The sequence below is a fragment of the Trachymyrmex septentrionalis genome, unplaced genomic scaffold (assembly GCF_001594115.1).
Source record: "Trachymyrmex septentrionalis isolate Tsep2-gDNA-1 unplaced genomic scaffold, Tsep1.0 scaffold196, whole genome shotgun sequence".
NCBI classification, from domain to species: Eukaryota; Metazoa; Arthropoda; class Insecta; order Hymenoptera; family Formicidae; genus Trachymyrmex; species Trachymyrmex septentrionalis.
This window is the reverse complement of record NW_017305135.1, coordinates 1,391,421-1,411,196: the sequence shown is the minus strand read 5'-3', so window position 1 is coordinate 1,411,196 and position 19,776 is coordinate 1,391,421. Positions and strand designations below refer to the sequence as shown.

Sequence of the window (19,776 nt, the reverse complement as noted above, 5' to 3'; positions counted from 1 at the left end):
ACAACGTGCTTAAAACATTTTACTTTAACTCAATGTATACTAAATTAATATGTTTAAACATATTAAATTGTATATAATAGGTTTATAGGATATAAATAGTACGCAAAAGTAAAAAAAATATTTATCTTTACTTTCTTAAAATATATTTTATATTTTTATACGTGTATAATACATGAATAATAAACGCAGAAACACAAAAAAGATCAACTTTTTAAACAAAATATGTAAGAAATATTATTCAAAAATATAATTCTAATATGTACATATTTTAATGTGCATTTGATGTTTAATTTGCACTAATATGCATCAAATAATATATCAAATGGATTAAATTTTGAAATACAAAAAAGGAAGATAAACTTTTAAATAAAAAAAAATGTAATTCAAATAAAAAAAATTTTTTGAAATTATTTATTTATAATAAAAATTATTTATAAAAAAAATTTTTATTATTATAGTTCTAATCTTAATGACATTCAATTTTTATTCAGAAAATTTTTTTCTATCTCTTATTATTTTCTATCTCTTAATTTCGAAGATATTCGCTTCGAAAGAGAAAAACCGATTTTTTTCAAAGGGGTGTTTCACTCCTTAAAAGTGCACGTATAAAAAAATATGTGTCACTTATTTTTGTCTGAAGAGTAACATATTAAAAATTTATCAAAATTGGAGTGTAACACTTGAGTAAATTTACTGCCCACTAAAACTTTAAACGCGTTTTTCTCGAAATAGCTTTTTCGCGACTGGTGTGCATGATATCTATAAAACTAATAGACCGATCATCTTTCGCTTTGAACTGCATGTTGAGGAAACATGCCCCCTTTATATCATATAATGAAAAAGAAAAACAATCTGTTGTGTATTTTTTTTATTGCAAAACATTCAGCTAATTTTTAGAGCGAAATCGATGATTTTTATTTGACAAACCGCGTGTTCATCAAACGATAACTAGATGTATATAAAATTAAACGCTATCAGATTTTTATATTTTAGATGACCAGGATGGAAGATATTTTGCACCAATGAGAGATACTTCGCGCGGTTACATGTTTGAGGAGAGATAACTGGCATCATATTCGCTCCAATTTAATAAAAAAAAAACTGTAACTACATTTAAATATAGTAAAACAATGTTCTAAAATTCAAATGACTTTATTGACTTTATACTTTGGTCCAAAAAAATTCTTCAAAAAATCAATTTTTTTGCCTAAAAAATGGAATTCTCCCCTTAAAAATAATAAAGCATTATATTGAGATATATATGAGCAATATATCGAGATTGTCGATCAACATTTGATTGTTATACACATGATTCATTATCAACCGATTTTGCTTCTAGCGTATTATTATATTAATGAATAAATTTTATCACAACAATAAAATAACCTTGTAAAAAAATAATTATCAGAATTTTGTGGTTGATATATATTTAAAAACATTTGCGTAACAATAAATTGAATACCATATTATGCACTTAAAAGGCATAGAATAACTCTGTTTCATCTGCTACAATATATGTTGCTGCAGTTTCTTCATCGACGTATACGTCATCACACGTGGAGCTTCTTCTTTTTTAAATTTCTGTTAAACACATAACCTTTTTTAATAAATTTTCAATTACTTTATATTACATATACAATAGCGTCCATAAATATTTTGACATACTAATATTTTTGTCGCATTTAACAAAATGTTAACTATAATATATCAAAGAAAAAAAATCGTTAAGTTTTTAATTATGCATTTTGGTGCAAAAAAAGGACTTTAAATTTGCGTTTGATTCTTTTTTTATAACATTTTTTGTCCTTAAATTATGTTAAATTAAAAATTGTTATCTTTTGCGATGTTTTTATCTTATTTTGAAGTGATTTGATGAAATATCATCAGACAAAATTTTGATTATTTTAAAATAATCTTTTTAAGCTTCAAAATGCTATTTGAAAAAAATTAGTGATGATTTTTCGCAAAAATATCAAATTTTTTTGTAGTGTACTAAAAATGCTATTGTTTAAACATTTACTTTTCTAAAATGTTTTTTTAATTTCAAAATTAAAAGACTAACTGGAAAAAAAAACAAAAGAGAAAAAATGTTTAATTGTACTTATATAATGGTGGAAGCTGAATCTTGGATGCTTAAATAATTTTCACGTGATTTTATAATGTGAGCTTTTTTCCTATTAGGAGACACAAATCGACACAGTTTAACACACTCAAATATGGTTTGCCACATTTAAATCGAACGCGATATGTGCAGTGTGTGTACGAATTTTTAATGATTCTGACTTTTTAAAAGATTTTAATCAAAGATGGTCAAAGAACAGAACAAAATGATGGAAACTGGTTTACATGAGTCTTGATATTAAATTCATCAAAATCGCACTTGACATACTCTGACTCTTTTATAGCAAAGGCGAAATGTGTCAATTCAGTTTGAACAAAATTGTAAATGAAAAGTAATGTGTGTCGATTTGTATCAAGTGTGTCTCCTAAAAAAAAAACAGCCATATATATATGTAGTCATTTGAACTGCGGGCCAAATTGGTTTTCCGGACACACACTTATAGCGTTTTCTTTTGGGATAAACTGGGTGCAGCCCTCGCACCGCACCAATTGCGTGTAATCGCTACACTCGGCTACATTACACCAGAGTGATGCACACCATAGTGTACACATCATTATTGCTCTAAAACTCTATTTCCTCTTGATTTCCATTTTCAAATTTTAAATGTCACACTGGCTCTATACCGTCCCTTTGAGATAGTGTAGCAAAATCCCACTTCGTGCACTGAGTGTTGCACTAGTAGGCGATAGTGCAGTCAAAAGAAAACGCTATTAGAAATACAATTGTAGTATTTGAACTATTGTAGTAATATCACAAATTAAATTGACAAGCAATTTTAATAATTTGATACTCAAATAGGCATCCTATTAGAAATATGTTAATATACTGACAATCTGTAAATTTAATTGCAAAAAAATATTATCTCCGGCTTGAAGCCGGATCTCTAATATTCCGTGCGAGCGTCCTAAGGGTGCGATTACATGGAGCGCGATACGCGGTAGGCGGTACAGTAATTAACTAAATAATTATAGGAACCGCGCAAACCGTGCCGCTTGCTTCTTTTCTCCTCTATTATGGCTCCGGCACACCACCGCAATATTAGTCGCGCGCGATACGCGATATCCAATAATAGTATACCTTTAGAATGAGAATATCGGTAAAGCTGTACACTTATTGAATATCGCGTGTCGCGCGCGACGAACATCGCGCTGATGTGCCGGAGGCATTAGATGTAGCGCGGAAAGTGGCATGAGCTATAGTGATAACTAAATTTAACTTTAATATATGAATATTTTTTAATATATTAACTTATTTCTATACATTTCATCAATACTTTTATTTTTTCAACAGATTTATGTAATAATTGCGTTAATTAATTCTATTAATTCAATTTTATTAATTAATTCAATTAATTCTATTAAAAAGTGCTTAGTAATGTGAATTTGTCAGTGGTCCGTGCCGCTTACCGCGCTACACGTTTTTCTTCTTATTGATTAATGGCTTCTGCCTCTCATATATTAAATGGAGACATACGGCCAAATCACGTCCTTATGAGAGATACAAAAATTAAAAGTGATGCAATGCCCGCGAAAATGGCAAAGCCCGCCCGGACACCGGGCACCTGTGTCTACGGTAAGGTGGTTGCTTTTGTCTACAAATCGATTGCCTACAGTATCCGTAACTCTTTCTAAAATTTGTGTGCAAAATACATGTAGACAATCGAGCTGTAGGCAATAATTTTTGTGTGCAAACGAACTGTCGGCAAAAGTTATGTAGGCAAACGGGATCCCCCGTCTACGGCGCCATCACATCGCATGGACACGCGTCAGGACAAACGAATGGATCGTTCAAAACTATGGGACGATTATGAGTGTTTTAACGCTCAGTCAAAGTAGGCAACACTTTCAAAAATATAACTTGTAGCAATCGAGTCGAGACGCATCCATCGTGGATGAGTGGTTCTTTAGAACTCATCGTGCTACAATAGAAGAGAAAAAAAGCAAGCGGCATGGTATACGTGGTTTTTATAGATATCTAGTTAGTTACTGTACCGCGTATCGCGTACCGCGCTACATGTAATCGTACCCTCAAACCGAAGCATAAACTAAGCATTAGGATGCGATTATATGGAGCGCGGTACGCGGTACGCGATACAGTAACTAATAATAACTAAGCAACTAGGAAACCGCGTATCACATACTGCCTATTTCTTTCGCTGATATTACATGGAGCACGGTTTGCGCACATTAGTATAAATTTTTTTCATAATATATTAACTTATTTTCATACACATTTTATTGATACTCTTATTTTTTTAACAGATTTACTTAATAATTGCGTTTAAATCAATTAATTTCATTAAAAAGTGCATAGCAGTGTATAATAATGTGAGTTTGTTACTAGCCCGTAACAGTAACTACCTAGGGAATCGCGCATACCACGTACCGCCTATTTCTTTCGCTGGATATCAATCATGAAACTTTATTTCTAGGATGACGTCATAAATGATAGCAATATTGCCACTGCGACTACTGCGGTTTTCGAAGTGAGGCAGTGCAATATGGCGTCGCTTAAAGAAGCACAACGCGTTGAAATATTCAATCCAGGAAATAAAAAAATATATACATTATAAAGATTATGCGTTTCGCGGGTTTAATGTATACATTACATTTAACTGCAGAAGATGCACATAACATATTCATTTTACCGAAAATAACTCTAAATTCTACATCTATTATAAATATTTATTAACTGTGTCCATATAGTTTTTAACACGAGGTCAAACTGCTTAAATTGGTGATCTCATAATTAGTTCATCTTCTTCGAAAGAACTATCGCTGCTATTTTCGTTCAAAATTGATTGACAATTTAGTACGTTTATTCAGGTCTATTTACATTGCCAGTCTACTGCAAAGTCGTTTCGAAATGACGTTACAGTAGTGCTAGCAGTACCACTGTTGTGACGTCATGATGGTTGCACTGCCAGTAAAAAGGGAACACCTCCTTTGTACATTCCTGTGTACGTTTCTATTAAGATGTGTTAAGCAATTGGAAAGCACCCTATAGATACCGCGCAAACCATGCCGCTTGCTTCTTTTGGATCTCAGAACAAAAATGGTCGTGTAACACTTATTTAGGCCCGTTCTACAATCAGTAGTATATCAATGACTGTCGCAAGTCGTTTGTCGTATGTTGTATGTCGTGCACATGAATACGACTTGCTATTCTATAATTGAGTCGTTGATCAAAGTCAAAACAAATGTAAAGAATGGATATTGAAACGTTGGATATATATTCAAATTATTCATTTGGACGCAAATTATGAAAATAAAGTTATTTTTAAAGAAACGGTAGAAAGGAAAGTACAAGAAAATGGTGGATAAAATCACAAATATGAGACAGAATTTTGATGTTCATCACGCATTATTTATATATAATACTTTCAAATGAATAATCATGAAGAATTTTGTAAACTTATAAGTCAGTAACACAATTTGATGATTTACTAAAACCAAAATTACGGAAAAAAGTCATAGAAAACCGTTACCAACAAAGATACGTCTTGCAGTCACATTGAGGTTAGTTTAGTCATTATATATATATATATATATATATATATATTTATTGTTAATACAATTTACTTATATTTTATTTGTTTTCAAATATATGAAATTTATCACAAATTTAAATTTGTTTTTAGCTTTCTTGCCCGTGGAGATAGCATGGTAACTAGTGCATTATTTTTTCGGATTAGAAGATCGACTTTATATAGCATTATTCCCGAGGTTTGTAATGCTATATTGGAAGTATTACAACTAAGATATCTCCAATGTCCACAAGAAAAAAAATGGTGATCAAAACGATAATCGAAACGTATATTATTCAAGTTATTAAACTTGAATAAATTTATATATACGAATTATACACCTAGTGTCAGCTCTATAAGCATTTCTTAGGTTTGATATAAAATAATTAAATTACAAAATATTTTTATATTAAATAATAATTTAACAAATAAAAAATTACCTGACATATTTATATCATAACAGTTTCTCAAATTTGTGGATATTTTTTGCTACAGATCTCTTTTTTTGCTAATTTTTAAAATCCACATTGCGTTTATCATACAAGCAATGATTTTCGCGAACAAAATCAATAATTATTTCATCTACATTCAGTGATTCCATGATATAATATATAAATATATCCATATATCCATATGTATAAAAATATCTGTTTATTCATACACAAATGTGTTCGAAGGTTATGTTTCATCTAGTCGTAATCGGAAAAGATGGGAATTGACTATCATCTATTCCGATAATAACAGCTGACAATCCAGTGCACATGCGTACAACGTCCGATTCCGACATGCGACTGATTGTAGAACGGGCCTTAAGGCCTCGTCTATGATCAAGTTGGCTGATGCTTGTCGGATGTCGTTAGTCGTAAAAGATAGGACCTAACCAATCCAAACGACGACCCAGCAGCCGACACGACAAATAAAGGTTATGCGCACACAACATACGACGTCTACCGACTAATTGTAGACCAGGCCTAAAGACTTAACTTGTAGGCTTTGGTGTATGACATACAACTCTCGGGTAATAAGTTGTATGCCATATGTGAAAGCTTGTGCGTTACTTATGTCTACAAGCTAAGTAAGTGTTACGACAATTCTTGTGCTCAAATCCTTTTCATTCTATTACATGTAATGCGGTAAGCGGCACAGGCCAGTGACAAATTCACTAAGTTACTAAACACTTTTTAGGGCCACTTTCACCAAGCTCCGATTAACTTAACAGGCCTAGTAACTTTGCAGGATTCCAACTGAAGCTGATGTCGGAGAAAAAATGTAAAGAAAGAAGTTATAAATATAGATTTGTAATACTAACTTATATAGCAAGGTTTCTCTCTGGTAGCTGTTTGTTAATAATCTATTTTTGTGTTCAATATAGTATGTAAAATTACAGTTAATTCTAATTAAAGAAATATTAATTTAACTCTTCAGTTCACATTTTTTCTCCGACATCAGCTTCAGTTGGAATCCTGCAAAATTACAAATTAAAGGCCCGTTAAGTTAATCGGAGCTTGGTGAAAGTGGTGCTAAGGATATTGTGTAAACATAGTTTATGAATACGGACATGATAGTAATCGTAGAATCGATTTTCATATTAATTATAATTGTGATGTAGACTTCATTTGGCAAAAAACAGTGGTAGAACATTCTACATCCAAGCGTAACAAGTCTCTGAAACAGTCTATTAATATAAAATCGTGACAGAGATGAAAGTGATATGTAACGAAACGCTTTACGAATAGCTATGGCACAGTAATAGGATTTTATAACATGCATTGTTCGTCACTTCAATGTTTCATTGAACATGACATTAATGAGGTTATACAATAGTATCTGCCCAGTGCCCAGTCATGATCTACAACACAATTTGCCATCTGCCAATCAACGCGATTCATATTGATGAACTTAATAAAATATATAAATAGCACATTATGTTCTATATTTTAATGTAATAAAAATTAATTGAAAAAAGTTTCTTAGCTTTTTACCATTTAAATTTTCTTTGGTTCATTTTGTATAAATTTCGTATTTACATCTTGAGCCTTTGTATTCTCCGTTTTAATCTTTTTAAGCTTCTCCTCTATTATTTTGAGTTCATCCATTTCTTTTTGAATTTTACGGTTTATTTGATATTTAGCCACCGCTTGTGCCAATGGTCCTAGATCTCCTTTCATCGCAGCATTTATCATCGCCTATTTATAAAAAAAATTTTTTGTTAAATGTGTAATGATTTAGTATACAAATTACGCAAATTCTTACATCTCGTCGTCTTTTGGCATCGTTGGATGTACCTATTGGATCCGTCTCGGTTTGTGGTCCTAGTTCAATAAGAATTTGAAAATCCGCGTGTTCACCTAATCGAAAACCCATGCCAAATCTGGAATCGGTTCCTGTAGATTTTATAATCATAATAAACATCGATATAAGTTAATAAGGATTATGTAATAAGATAAAGTTATATTCTTAACTTATAATATACTTAACTTTTTTGATTGGCGATATATTCGAATATATTAAACTTAAAATGGTCGGCAGCTCTTCTGGTATAATCAGGCTTGTTACATCTGTGAATTTTATTTTTATCAATTTTTAATCATTAGATATAAATAGAAAAATCTATGATTGCCATGTTTTTTATTAACATAATTTTATCTTAATAAATGCTTTTATCTCTTACAAAAAAATACAACCGACGCCTCCTATTTGATGTTAACAAAAGAGATTTAGATACATTTTAGATACGAAAATATAGAAAAAATTAATATTTTTAAGGTTTCCGGGTAAGATTTTCGGGTACTTTCTGTATAGAAGCTATGGCCCGTATTCAGAATGTGCTTAACGTGCTAACATGCTATAATTTACGCATACTATAGAGTTTTAGAGATAAATGCGCGCTTGAGATAAAAGCACTAAATGTCGATCTACTAAATATCTATCTAAATGTCTATTCCTTCTAATCCAGCTGGCAATCCAGTAGAAACATAAGCATCGTGTGCCACAGGCTTAAGTCAGACTGAAAGTTTGGAACAAATTTTTTATTATTGCAATAAATGTTGCAAGATTTTATTATTGCAAAAAATGTTCACCATGTTAATGTAGACATGCTTGTAATTTTCGTGGAAAGTTTGTTTGAACTTCTTTTAACTCTTAAATCGTTATTCCGCGAAAAATATTTTTTATTCTTTCTTTCATGAGTAACACTCAATTGGACACGGTTCTATTGGACACTGCTCAATTGGATATGTTCACTTGGATACCGGTCAATTCAACATTGGGGATGGATTCTGTATCTTGAAATAAGGTAAAAATTATAAAAGTACGAAATTACTAGAATATTGATTATTTCATTGGTCAACACCTAATAAATTTGCTCACTTTTGTAATTTTGTTCTTTGAAGATACAGAATCGACCTCCTCAATTGGAGACCGATCGATTGGATACCGATTGATTGGTGGGAACACCTTAGCAGGGGAATGGAGTGAAAGTTGCTTCAAAGTCAGTTGAAATGTGGCAACAGCATGTCCCTGTTTCACCGCTCGGTGTGCGAGAAAGAGAATTCCATCAAATTATAAATTTAAACTATTCTAATTCAGAAATAGCACCGCTAAGCCTTTTTTTATAAGGAGTTCCTATAATACTTCTACACTACATATTTATTTTTTTTTAATGAAAATCTTTAAGTGAAAATCTACATTCACCGCAAAATATTAAAATATTACTTCGTCAAGACTTGATATAGGAGTTTATATATTAAACTTTGAAGGTGAATATCTCCATTTTGGCATCGCTGAGATCTTTAAAATTTTAACCATATATAGATTATGGTGGAATTATAGGAAATGAGTTATTACGCATAATGATGGCAAAGGGTGGGGGGACATATCTTGTCAATCAATCACGAAGGGCCTATTTATAAATATAGCACTATACGCTCCAAAACAGTAAACACAACCATATTGGATTTTCATAAAAGCTGCGTTCGCTTTGTCGCTTATAGCGCTTGTGAACATCAATTGTGTTTGTTTAATATTTAATAATCAACAAGACTGAAACGACGCTTAAAGCGTTGTGAGCGCTAAAGCGAACCCAGCCAATGAGTCCCCCATGATTGGCTATCTGCTTCCCACTACTTTTAGACTACTGCGCATCCACGGGAATAGCTCACCTTCTATAATTCCACGATGATACAGATAACATTATTTTAACATAATACTCAAATTTCAAAAAAATCTGTAGAAAGTCAATTTTTCGGAAAAATATTTTAATAAAATCTATCAAGTTTATACTAAAGCGAAGGATAATTTTACCTAAGATCCTTGAGAGAGAGAGAGAGAGAGAGAGAGAGATTAACAATATTTTTAGATTTTTTAGAGATAACGCAAATATGGAATTGTAAACCATGACTATGTTTACACCGAGAGACCTATACGCGACCTGACCTATAATGCGACTCAAAATAGACACCAATCATTTACACCGTGTATATATATATATATATATAAGCGGCCTAAACACGAATTTTTTTAACTTTTCGAACACGAAACGTTCAAAGCCCTTTAAACATTTTTTAAACTTTTTTATTTACAATTTATGATATATATTCATCTAGCAAACGAGAATGGATTGAAATAGATTAAAATAGATTCAGATTTTCAGAAATTCAGATTCATGAATGTTAAAATAAATCCTTCTCGATCCTAAATATATTTTTATTCATTTATAGGAATTGCGTAAAGCAAATGTCTATTCAATCTAAAAATAATATTAGCATTTTCTGTATCGTGAATACTACTCAATTCAGAATTGTAAATAGGAAGTACAGTTTTTTAATTCAGTTAAATTCAAAAATAATATTAGCAATTTCTGTGCAACATGAATATTACTCAATTCAATATATTCTGAATATGAAATGCAGTTTTTCAATCTAATTGAATAATTAATAATAAGTAAAGGGCAAAGTAAGAGTCGACACATTTCTTTAAAAATAACCGAAGAATATATTACAATTAACAAGAGGTAAAATTATATAAAGCAAAAATAAAATTAAAAATAAGAAAATAATAAAAAGTTACAAGTTTCGGCTACCAGATTGAGCCCTCTTCAGATTATCCGCCACTTACCCATGTTGTCTCATAGTAATGTAAATTGTTTATATTTTATTATATCTGTTAAATGATGATATTTTTATTGTATCTATATAATTTCGTTACTAGTTTAGCTGGTTGTAATTGAAGTAGAGAACAAATAACACATTTATCAATTGAAGAAGCGGTATAGCGAGTAAAGTAGAAGATTCATAATCCAGAGGTCCCAGGTTTAAATCCCACTAGATGCATTTTTTAATATCTACTTGAAGTAGCTAATTTCAGATATAATTATTATAAATATCTTAGAAATAAAATTTGTAAGCCTTAAATGTTTTTTTTTTTTTTTTCGAATATTAAACTAGTATCAACTCGGAGCCAATCTATTTCAATCCATTCAATCGATTTTCATGGATTTAAAATACGCATTAAAAAAATTTAAATCCATTTTAATCCATTCTCATTTGCTAAGCATTAACTAACGACATGACATATGTCAATTTGAGTTTAACAAATAATGGTATGTCGATCTATTTCAGGTTATAGACGGCCTATTTCAAGTCAAGTCACCAAATCGAAGCCTGACCTACAGCCAGGACTGATTATCTGTCAAGTGTTCACAGCAAGGGACCTAAATAATTTAGGTCGAATTTGAGGTACAGGCCACGGCCTAAATTCACGGTATAAATGTAGCCAATGATTATTTTTTAATTTTTCTTTTTACTACTTTCAGACTGTTTGAGAGTCCTACCTTTTGAGAATTCAAATAATGATTTTAAACGTAAGTTAATTTTGTCAAAAATAAATACTTTATGAGATCATTATTATATAAAAAGATCTTAATAATCTACTTCAAATTTTCTTCATGATATTTAGAATATGATAACAAAAACACTCTGTTAATTTATTATCGCTGCTTTGTACTGATTAACAAATTATTTTACATTGCTGAAGATGGCTTAAATAGAATTGAAACGTCTGATTTTGTTTTAGTTTGAATTAAGTAATCTACAAATATAATTATTAAATAATAGGAATTACTCGAATTATTGTGCAGTTATTACTTCTGATTGCCTGTTATTTGAATATTAATTTGTTATTAAATCAAGAGTTCATTTTTATCTTGTTGCTAACTAAATTAAGTTAAAAATTAATTCGTTTAAAGTTAACTATTATAAATTAAACTAAAAGTTAATTTTCAACTTTCTATTTTTTTATTTAACTTTTAACTTATTAATTAGTTACTACCCAATCCTGCGTATGGTATGTATGTTGACTTATGTATATCTGGGGTTTTATACAAGTGCGTTCAATTTATAATATAAGTTGCTCCAGAATCACAAGAAGAATCTTAATTACGTTCTTCCTACGTGGCCCTCTCCTTACTTCAAAACTCTTTTAAAAAAATCCTGGGACTCTTGGATGTAACACAGTATTATTCAATATTTACGCAGTATTACATGTTATTTGGGAATATTGCATACAAAACAAATAATATACTTACGCGCGGGGTCGTAGAAGACTAATAAAAGCAGCAACTGTGAAACCAGGGTCTTCACAATCATTTTAAAGAGGAAATCTCTGCGTACACACCGATTATTCGTATTCAAGTGCGTTAATTTCAATGGCTGTTCTATATATAACTAAACATGATAAATAAAGATTAATTTTTAGGACAATTGGGTATGATTTTTTAATTATCTAAGGTAACATTGATCTATTGTACTGTAAATTTTATTTTAATTTTTTCAATTACTACTTATAAAAATTTTATTACATTCATAAATAATTTTAATCTTAAACTGAGAAAAATGAATAATAAATAAGAATAGAATAAAATTTAAAAAATATTTTTTATAAAATAATTTATTTTATTATAATTAAAAAAATAAAGATATGTATCTTTTTGAGAATAACAATATTTAAATAGCACTTTTATAGGTTGATATTATACTTTGAAAGTTAAGCAGAATTTACTGAGCCAGAACTATGTCAAATCATAATAATAATTCTACAAATTAAATTTATGTCTCGAAATAATAATAATTCCAAATGTTTGTTATATCTCTGACAAAATTAATAATTTAATATTGAAATTAAGTCTAAATTAAAATAAAAACAATTTTTATTATGTCTTGACATAATTCTAATTCGTCGAATTATTATTATTATTATTATTATTATATCGCAACATAATTTCAATTTAATAAATATAAAGGACTCCGCATAAAATCATAGGATTTTGGTCTTCGGTGAAGTTATTGACTGAAACTTTAGTACATTATACACTGATCAAAAATGTCCATAGGCACAAAGCTTGAAAATGAGTTTTTTTGTTATAACCGTTTAAAGTTTTATTTTATTAAGGCTCCTGAGTACTCAGCTAAAGCCGGGAGCACATAGAAAAAAGGTTACAACACTTATTTTTCAATGGGTTTCGGAATACAACTTGCTCACCGAGCGATTGGTTCTTATTCATGGATCCACAAATAAGAACCAATTGCTCGATGAGTAGACTGCATTCCGTAACCCATCGAAAAAAAAATTTTGCAACTTTTCTATGACCGGCTGTAAATGTGTTCTCGGCACGCCGAAGGCGAGCACATGTATGTATGCCCGACTTATTAACGTTTATTTTTATTGAAATACTATCAACTTTATAGAAAAACTGCAAGAGACAAAAATCATTTATTTTCTTCTCATAGAATTCTAAGAATTTTTTCAGGATTTTTTATCAACTTTTTAGTACTGCATTTTCTTATTTTTAATAAGTTGGGTCGCAACTATGACTCAGCGAATTAATGCACTGTACTGTACATGGGCTCGTGCTTACAGCGCCTTGCCACGATAAATGGCTAAATTTATAGGCATAAAAAATTGACGTTTGGTGAAATTTGTGTTGCATGCCAACATTTGGTGTTGTTGTTTAATTATGAAAATGTGATTTGTCTCGTGCTTATTAAAGTCATAATTATCGACGAAAACTAAAATTATCTTGAAATTTTATATGTAAAAGCGTATTTTTCATTCGTTTCAACAATTATCAGACCGTGTGCTTCTGCTCGAGTATAAGCTTATTTTATATGCCTTTTACGACTGTCAAGGGAGGAAAGTACAGTTTTTGTCAATTTTTGCAAATATTTTAAAGCGATCTCGTCATTTAGATTTATCCAAATCGTATTTATTTACAAATGGCATGCAACATAAATTACCATCATTTTTCGCTTCTGACGTCACGATTCTAACATGGCCGCGGCGATTACTCAGGAGCCTTAATTGCCTCAAAATCAAGTGTCTGTAATAAATCAAGAGATTTTAGATAACAATACGCCATTCACTCTCATCATCCTTACTCTATCCCCACCCTCATCCCCGCACACACGCCCGCGAGCGCAATTTTATATTAAAAAGTGGCATAAAAATCGAAGTAAATCTTTTATAATCATGTATTTAGATTCTGTTAGATTTTGCTTCTCTCACACATATTGTTTGAAATGCGTGAATTCTCTGACCTCTTACGTACGAAGAGCTTGATTATCACGAATCATGACCCGAATGTTTGTTTCCGCGCGTGAAACACCGTGTGAAAAAATATCGAGTGCTTGCTGAAGTACGATAACAACAGAATAGAAAATTCTTTTTTCTTTTGTCTTTGTTTTTTTTTATGGATGTCAAACGTGAGAAGCAAAGGGGGCTCACGAAAATCAACTCCAAAGGAATAAAACGCCTATTACATCCACGTTGTTCATTCTGGATAATTCTGAGAACGGGCGAAAAACTAAAATTATAAACGTATCATTGATACATACACACACGCGCAATCACACGCACACACACACATATATGCGCGCGCAGGCGTACGTATATGGGAATGGAGAGAAAGTAAGGATGAGGGTAATAAAAAATGGATGGCATATTGTTATCTAAAATCTCTCGATTTATTACAGAAATTTGATTTGATGCATTAATAAAATAAAATTTTAAACGGCTATAATAAAAACTAGTCATTTTCAAGCTTTGTGTCTATGAACACTTTTGATCAATGAGTTAAGATATAACATTCTAAGTTTCAGCCAATTTCACCGAGGGCAAAATCCAATGATTTTGTGCGGCGTCCTTTGTGTTTTTTAATATTAGTTTCAGAGAACATTTTATTCTATTAAAAAATAAAAAATGACTTGTCATTTATTCATTAATAATGTTAAAAATTTAAATTTTCCAAACCAAAATTATATCGCAACATTATGAAGAAAATAAAATTATATCCTGCGTTTTTTGGAACACTTCGAGATGCAACGTGTTCCACTCTCAAATTGTATTTCAAAATTAATTAGCATGAACCAAATAATATTCTAATATGTTCAAATATATTTTGAATTGTCAATCATCGATCACTGGACATTACTTCTTGATTTCTTTGAATGTGTTGAAGTGAAAGATCTTTTAGAAAGATCCTTGTCTTCAATGAGCTTGCAATCTCTTTGAACATTTTATATCTCGGAAATTGTCCTTGTTCTTGACAAATATTCATCACCGAAACACTTCCACAACGAAATTTCGTTCCAAAAACAAAATTTTATGCAAATTCTTTGTTCAGCAAAATTCAGCATATTAAAAATTGCCGGAAGTACTTTTTCTCAGTCAAGCGTTTATTTTTAAATTAAGCGTTAATTTCAAAACAAGCATTTATTTCTGAATTAAGAAAAGTAATTATGTTAAATTTTAAGCAAAGAGAGAGAGAGATTAGAAATAGTCTTACCAATCTAAAAAAAAAATATTTCCTCGATATGTTCAAAGCATGCAGTTTAAATGAGCCATTATAATACTTTTTGATCACAGATAATATGCTTCGCGCCTAACATAAATTTAATTTATCAAATGTCATTTATTACATGTTTAAGATAAATGAACTGTACCGATAAAAAAACTTTGCACTATTACTATAAAAAAATATAAAAAATCTGAAATACTTATTTTTCGCATTATGAAATTTTAAATCCATTTTTACCATATATCCTTAGGGCTGAGATATATGTATAGATCATAGGTGTAGGATGTACATACGACAGACTCAAAAATTTACAAATTTACAAATAATGCTTAGAAATAAAGCTTTTAAGGCTTTCATAGGTATTATAACAACTCAGACATACAACAACCACAGAAAGTGATATCTATGAAGATAATATCCATGAAAGATAACCTGTGGTTTGTGGGTTATCGCCATATTTTCATCCATTGCTAATGCCAACATTTCGTGAACCTTGTCGTTCAATTCATCAGAGCGAGGAGCGCACTGATACTGAGCTGCTCCTCCGGAGAACTCCCTCTATAGACGCTGTAGAGAAGGGCGATGGTATGTTGAAGTAGGAAGAGGGGAACTTCCTTGGCTTGTCAAGAGAACAATCTTTCATACCCTATTTACATTATAACCTGAGACCCTATTAAAATTGTCTGGATGTTTCTGTATTTCTGGAGCCTCTCTGTACTTCCTCAGAAAATATGACATCATTGTAGCTGTAGTAGTCGTTTTATCGAATAGTATTTAATGTCTCAACGTTGTGTTCTGCCAATGCTGTACATACTTCAGGGTTTCAGCTTGACATTCCGTTGATGTTCCTTCATGCGCACGTTGATTATTCTTTCGGTTTCACCGATGTATACTTTCTCGCAAGAACAAGGTATTCTGTATACTCCACTGAGTAGAGGTTTTTGATTTTGAGAATTTCTCAAGATTTGCTCGATCTTTCTTGGAGGCTTGAAAATTGTTCAGATGTTCTATTTGTTCAAAATCCTGCCGAGATTCGGTCTATTGTTCCTTTTACACATGAAAGAATAGAGAGGCTTCTTTTGTTTAATTCTTTCTGGTTGTTGTATGTCTGAGTTGTTCTTTGTCCCGTTTCTATGTTTGCTGATTGTCCTGCCCACATTCTTCTATTGTATCCGTGTAAGATTTGTTTCAAATGGCTGAGTTGTTTATAAATGATCAGACTACAGAACGAAGATGGAGACTCTCGTTTCGAATGAAATATACACAAGGTTTGATAGAGATCAAACAAACAGGAAAACTAGCATTTTAATAGAAAAAAACGGACTCCTCGACAAAGCAATATTGAAACTTACGAATTCTCTTCTACTAAGACTATATGGTCTGCCAAAAATATATAAATTTAATATCCCTCTCAGACCAATTGTTAGCACCATAAAATCTTCGACATATGATCTCTTATGCTTAGCTCGCGATTACAATCCTCTGATAAGAAGGACTGAATCACATATCGCCAATTCGACGGATTTCATACAAAAATCCAAAAAATTCGTCTGCATCCTGAAGATATGGTGAATTCAATATAGAGTCACTTTTCATAAACACATTCCAATATAAGAAATTCTAGTATATAATTAAAATCTTACATGTTCCCAATAATATCATCCTTTTAATTGAGCATTGCCTAATGATTACATGGTTTCCTACAATGACCAATTCTATGAACAGACTGGAGCGAGAACTATGAACTCTCCCATCTCCCTGTAATTGCAAACTCTGATAGCAAAGTCTGCGGAGACAGATTTTGAGCAGAGCTTACTACAAATTTTTGATTGCAAGAAGGCAATAAATTGTACACAGAATTTGTACTATCAGACATTATCAGCAAACTACTGGCAAAACATATCAGCAGGTTTTGTCGACAAATCCATAGCTAAATGCGGACACAAATGGCTATAGTTTTATAATCAAAATCTGATCGAATTTGCGTGCAAATTGCTAATACTTTACTATCAGGAAACATTTTCATGGGATACTTCGAAGAAGAAGCCCTTCGTAAGGCGACTATTAAACCAGAAGTTATGGTTATATAGACGAATTCGTAATCATTCGTAATCTGAAGATCAACGCATGAAGAAATGCACACGAAGAAATCAATGGCAATGGTAAACTTCACAAATTCTTAAACTTTCTCAACAATCAACGATTCATCATGACATAGAAGTGAATGATAAGCTTCCCTTTCTGAATGTTCTTCATTGTTCTGACTGTTCTTTTTGTTTGCCGCAAAAAAGGCTGACAATACCCTGGCCATCAAGTACAAGAAGCCAACACACACTGACCGATACTTACGTACCGAATCACACCACCACTTAGCACAAAAACAGTCGACAATACACTAATTTGTGCATAGAGCATTCAGTATCTCTGATAAAGAACATCTACAAACAGAACTTAACCATTTGAAATAAATCTTATAGCGGAACAAATACAAGAAGGATGTGAAGCAGGACAAAGAACAACTTAGACACAACAAGGGACAGGAAGAAGTCTTTCTATTCTCCTATATGTAAAAAGAACAATAGACCGAATTGGCAGCATTTTGAACAAACACAATATCCGAACTATTTTCAAGCCTCCAAGGAAGATTGAACAAATCTTGAGAAATCCTAAAGATCAAAGACCTCCACTCATTTCCGCCAAAGAAGTATATAAAATACTTCGCCCTTGCGAGAAAGTATACATCAGTGAAACCGGAAGAATGATTAACATGAAGGAACATCAATGGGCTGTTCATGTCAGGCTGGAACATGTCACTCAATCAGCATTGGTAGAACACAACGTTGAGACAGCACATCAAATATTATTCGATAAAATGGCTACTAGAGTTACAACGATGTCATATTTTTCGAGAAAGTACAGAGAGACTTTAAAAATACAGAAACATCCAGAAAATTAGAGACTCAGGTTATAATGTAAGTAGGATATGAAAGATTGTTCTCTTGACAAGCTAAGAATTTCCTCCCCCCTTTCCTCAACATATCCTCGCCCTTCTCCATATAAAGGAAATTTTCCGGAGAAACAGCTCAGTATCAGTGCGTTTCTCGTCCTGATGAAGATAACGTTCAGGAAAAGTTGGCATTAGCAATGAATGAAAACACGGCGACAACCCGCAATGTTTAGAAATAAAACATAAAGTGATACAGTAACTTATAAAATGTATTTATATTTTTACAAAGTCTTGTGAAGAGAAATAAGAATGATAGATATACACTGCTAAAAAAAAATGGATAATACTTTTGACACGCTCAAAATTGCACAATTTTCAATCATCAAATTTGATAAAAAATCATTGCAGATAAAAAAATAAAAAAGCATTTTAAAGCTTGAAACTTGTACTTTGATATACTTTTGGCTGTTCTTTAAAAAATTCTTGTCTTTACAGTTGTATGTCTTAATAAAGTTTTACGTTTTAAATAAGAAGAATTATATTCGATCGAAATAGATCTTAGTAGCTTAAATATATACATTATACTTTCGTATTTCCGGTCGAGGTAATATTTTTCGCAATAAATTATTCATAATAATTTATGATTTTAAATTTCATTAACATATGACAATATTGTTAAAAAAGATGCTTATTAGCAAAAAATTATTAAATTGCTTATACATTGTAATTTAATAAGTGATATTACTTTTCTGTTTCCGTTTATGAATGCATTTTAAGTCCAAAAAACTATTTCAACTGCGCAACATGCAGAATCAAAATATACGAGTATATAACTTCACATAAGAAATATAATATATATGTCTCAAAAATACAAAAATAGCAATTTACGCATAATTAGGTGTAAAAATATGAAAAAAGTCTGCAAAAGGATAGACATGTGTGTGTGTGTGTGTGTATATATATATATATATATATATGTCTGTCCTTTTGCAGTCTTTTTTCATATTTTTTTTGTATACATATATTAAATTATATGCATTAAAGAATTAAATATATTTCTTATAGTGATCAATTTGTTTACTAAATTCATTTACAATGATGTGAAAGTGAAATCTAAGTGAGGTTGCATGTCCAAGCAGCGCTTCTAAAGTAAAAAACCGCTAATATACGCTTTGTATACTACTTGGGTGTGTGTTACGTAAATACAATATCCAGTGTTCTCTTAAGAAAACGCAGTATACATCTCCACATTAAATTATGTCCTATTAATTTTTAATATTATTTATTATATATATGTATGTATGTGTATGTATATATACACACACACACAC

The 19,776-nt window shown here is 31.2% G+C and overlaps 1 protein-coding gene across 5 annotated transcripts in view; it reads right to left on the bottom strand.

Moving 5' to 3' along the window:
- Positions 1-1,418: 1,418 nt before the first annotated feature.
- The window catches only part of LOC108747248, a 19,012-nt gene continuing 654 nt past the window's right edge, over positions 1,419-19,776 (bottom strand). The window contains exons 2-6 of one of the 5 annotated variants that reach the window (XM_018484622.1): positions 12,232-12,308; positions 8,126-8,206; positions 7,902-8,032; positions 7,676-7,834; positions 1,419-1,581 (exon numbers count right to left, since the gene is read on the bottom strand). In XM_018484622.1, coding sequence (XP_018340124.1) covers positions 1,507-1,581; positions 7,676-7,834; positions 7,902-8,032; positions 8,126-8,206; positions 12,232-12,292 — 507 coding nt within the window. In that variant the 5' untranslated portion in view covers positions 12,293-12,308 and the 3' untranslated portion in view covers positions 1,419-1,506. Of the gene's footprint in view, positions 1,582-6,303; positions 7,498-7,630; positions 7,835-7,901; positions 8,033-8,125; positions 8,207-12,231; positions 12,371-19,776 lie in introns of those variants that run through there. The other 4 variants (XM_018484623.1, XM_018484621.1, XM_018484625.1 and 1 more) reach the window with 4 other exon arrangements.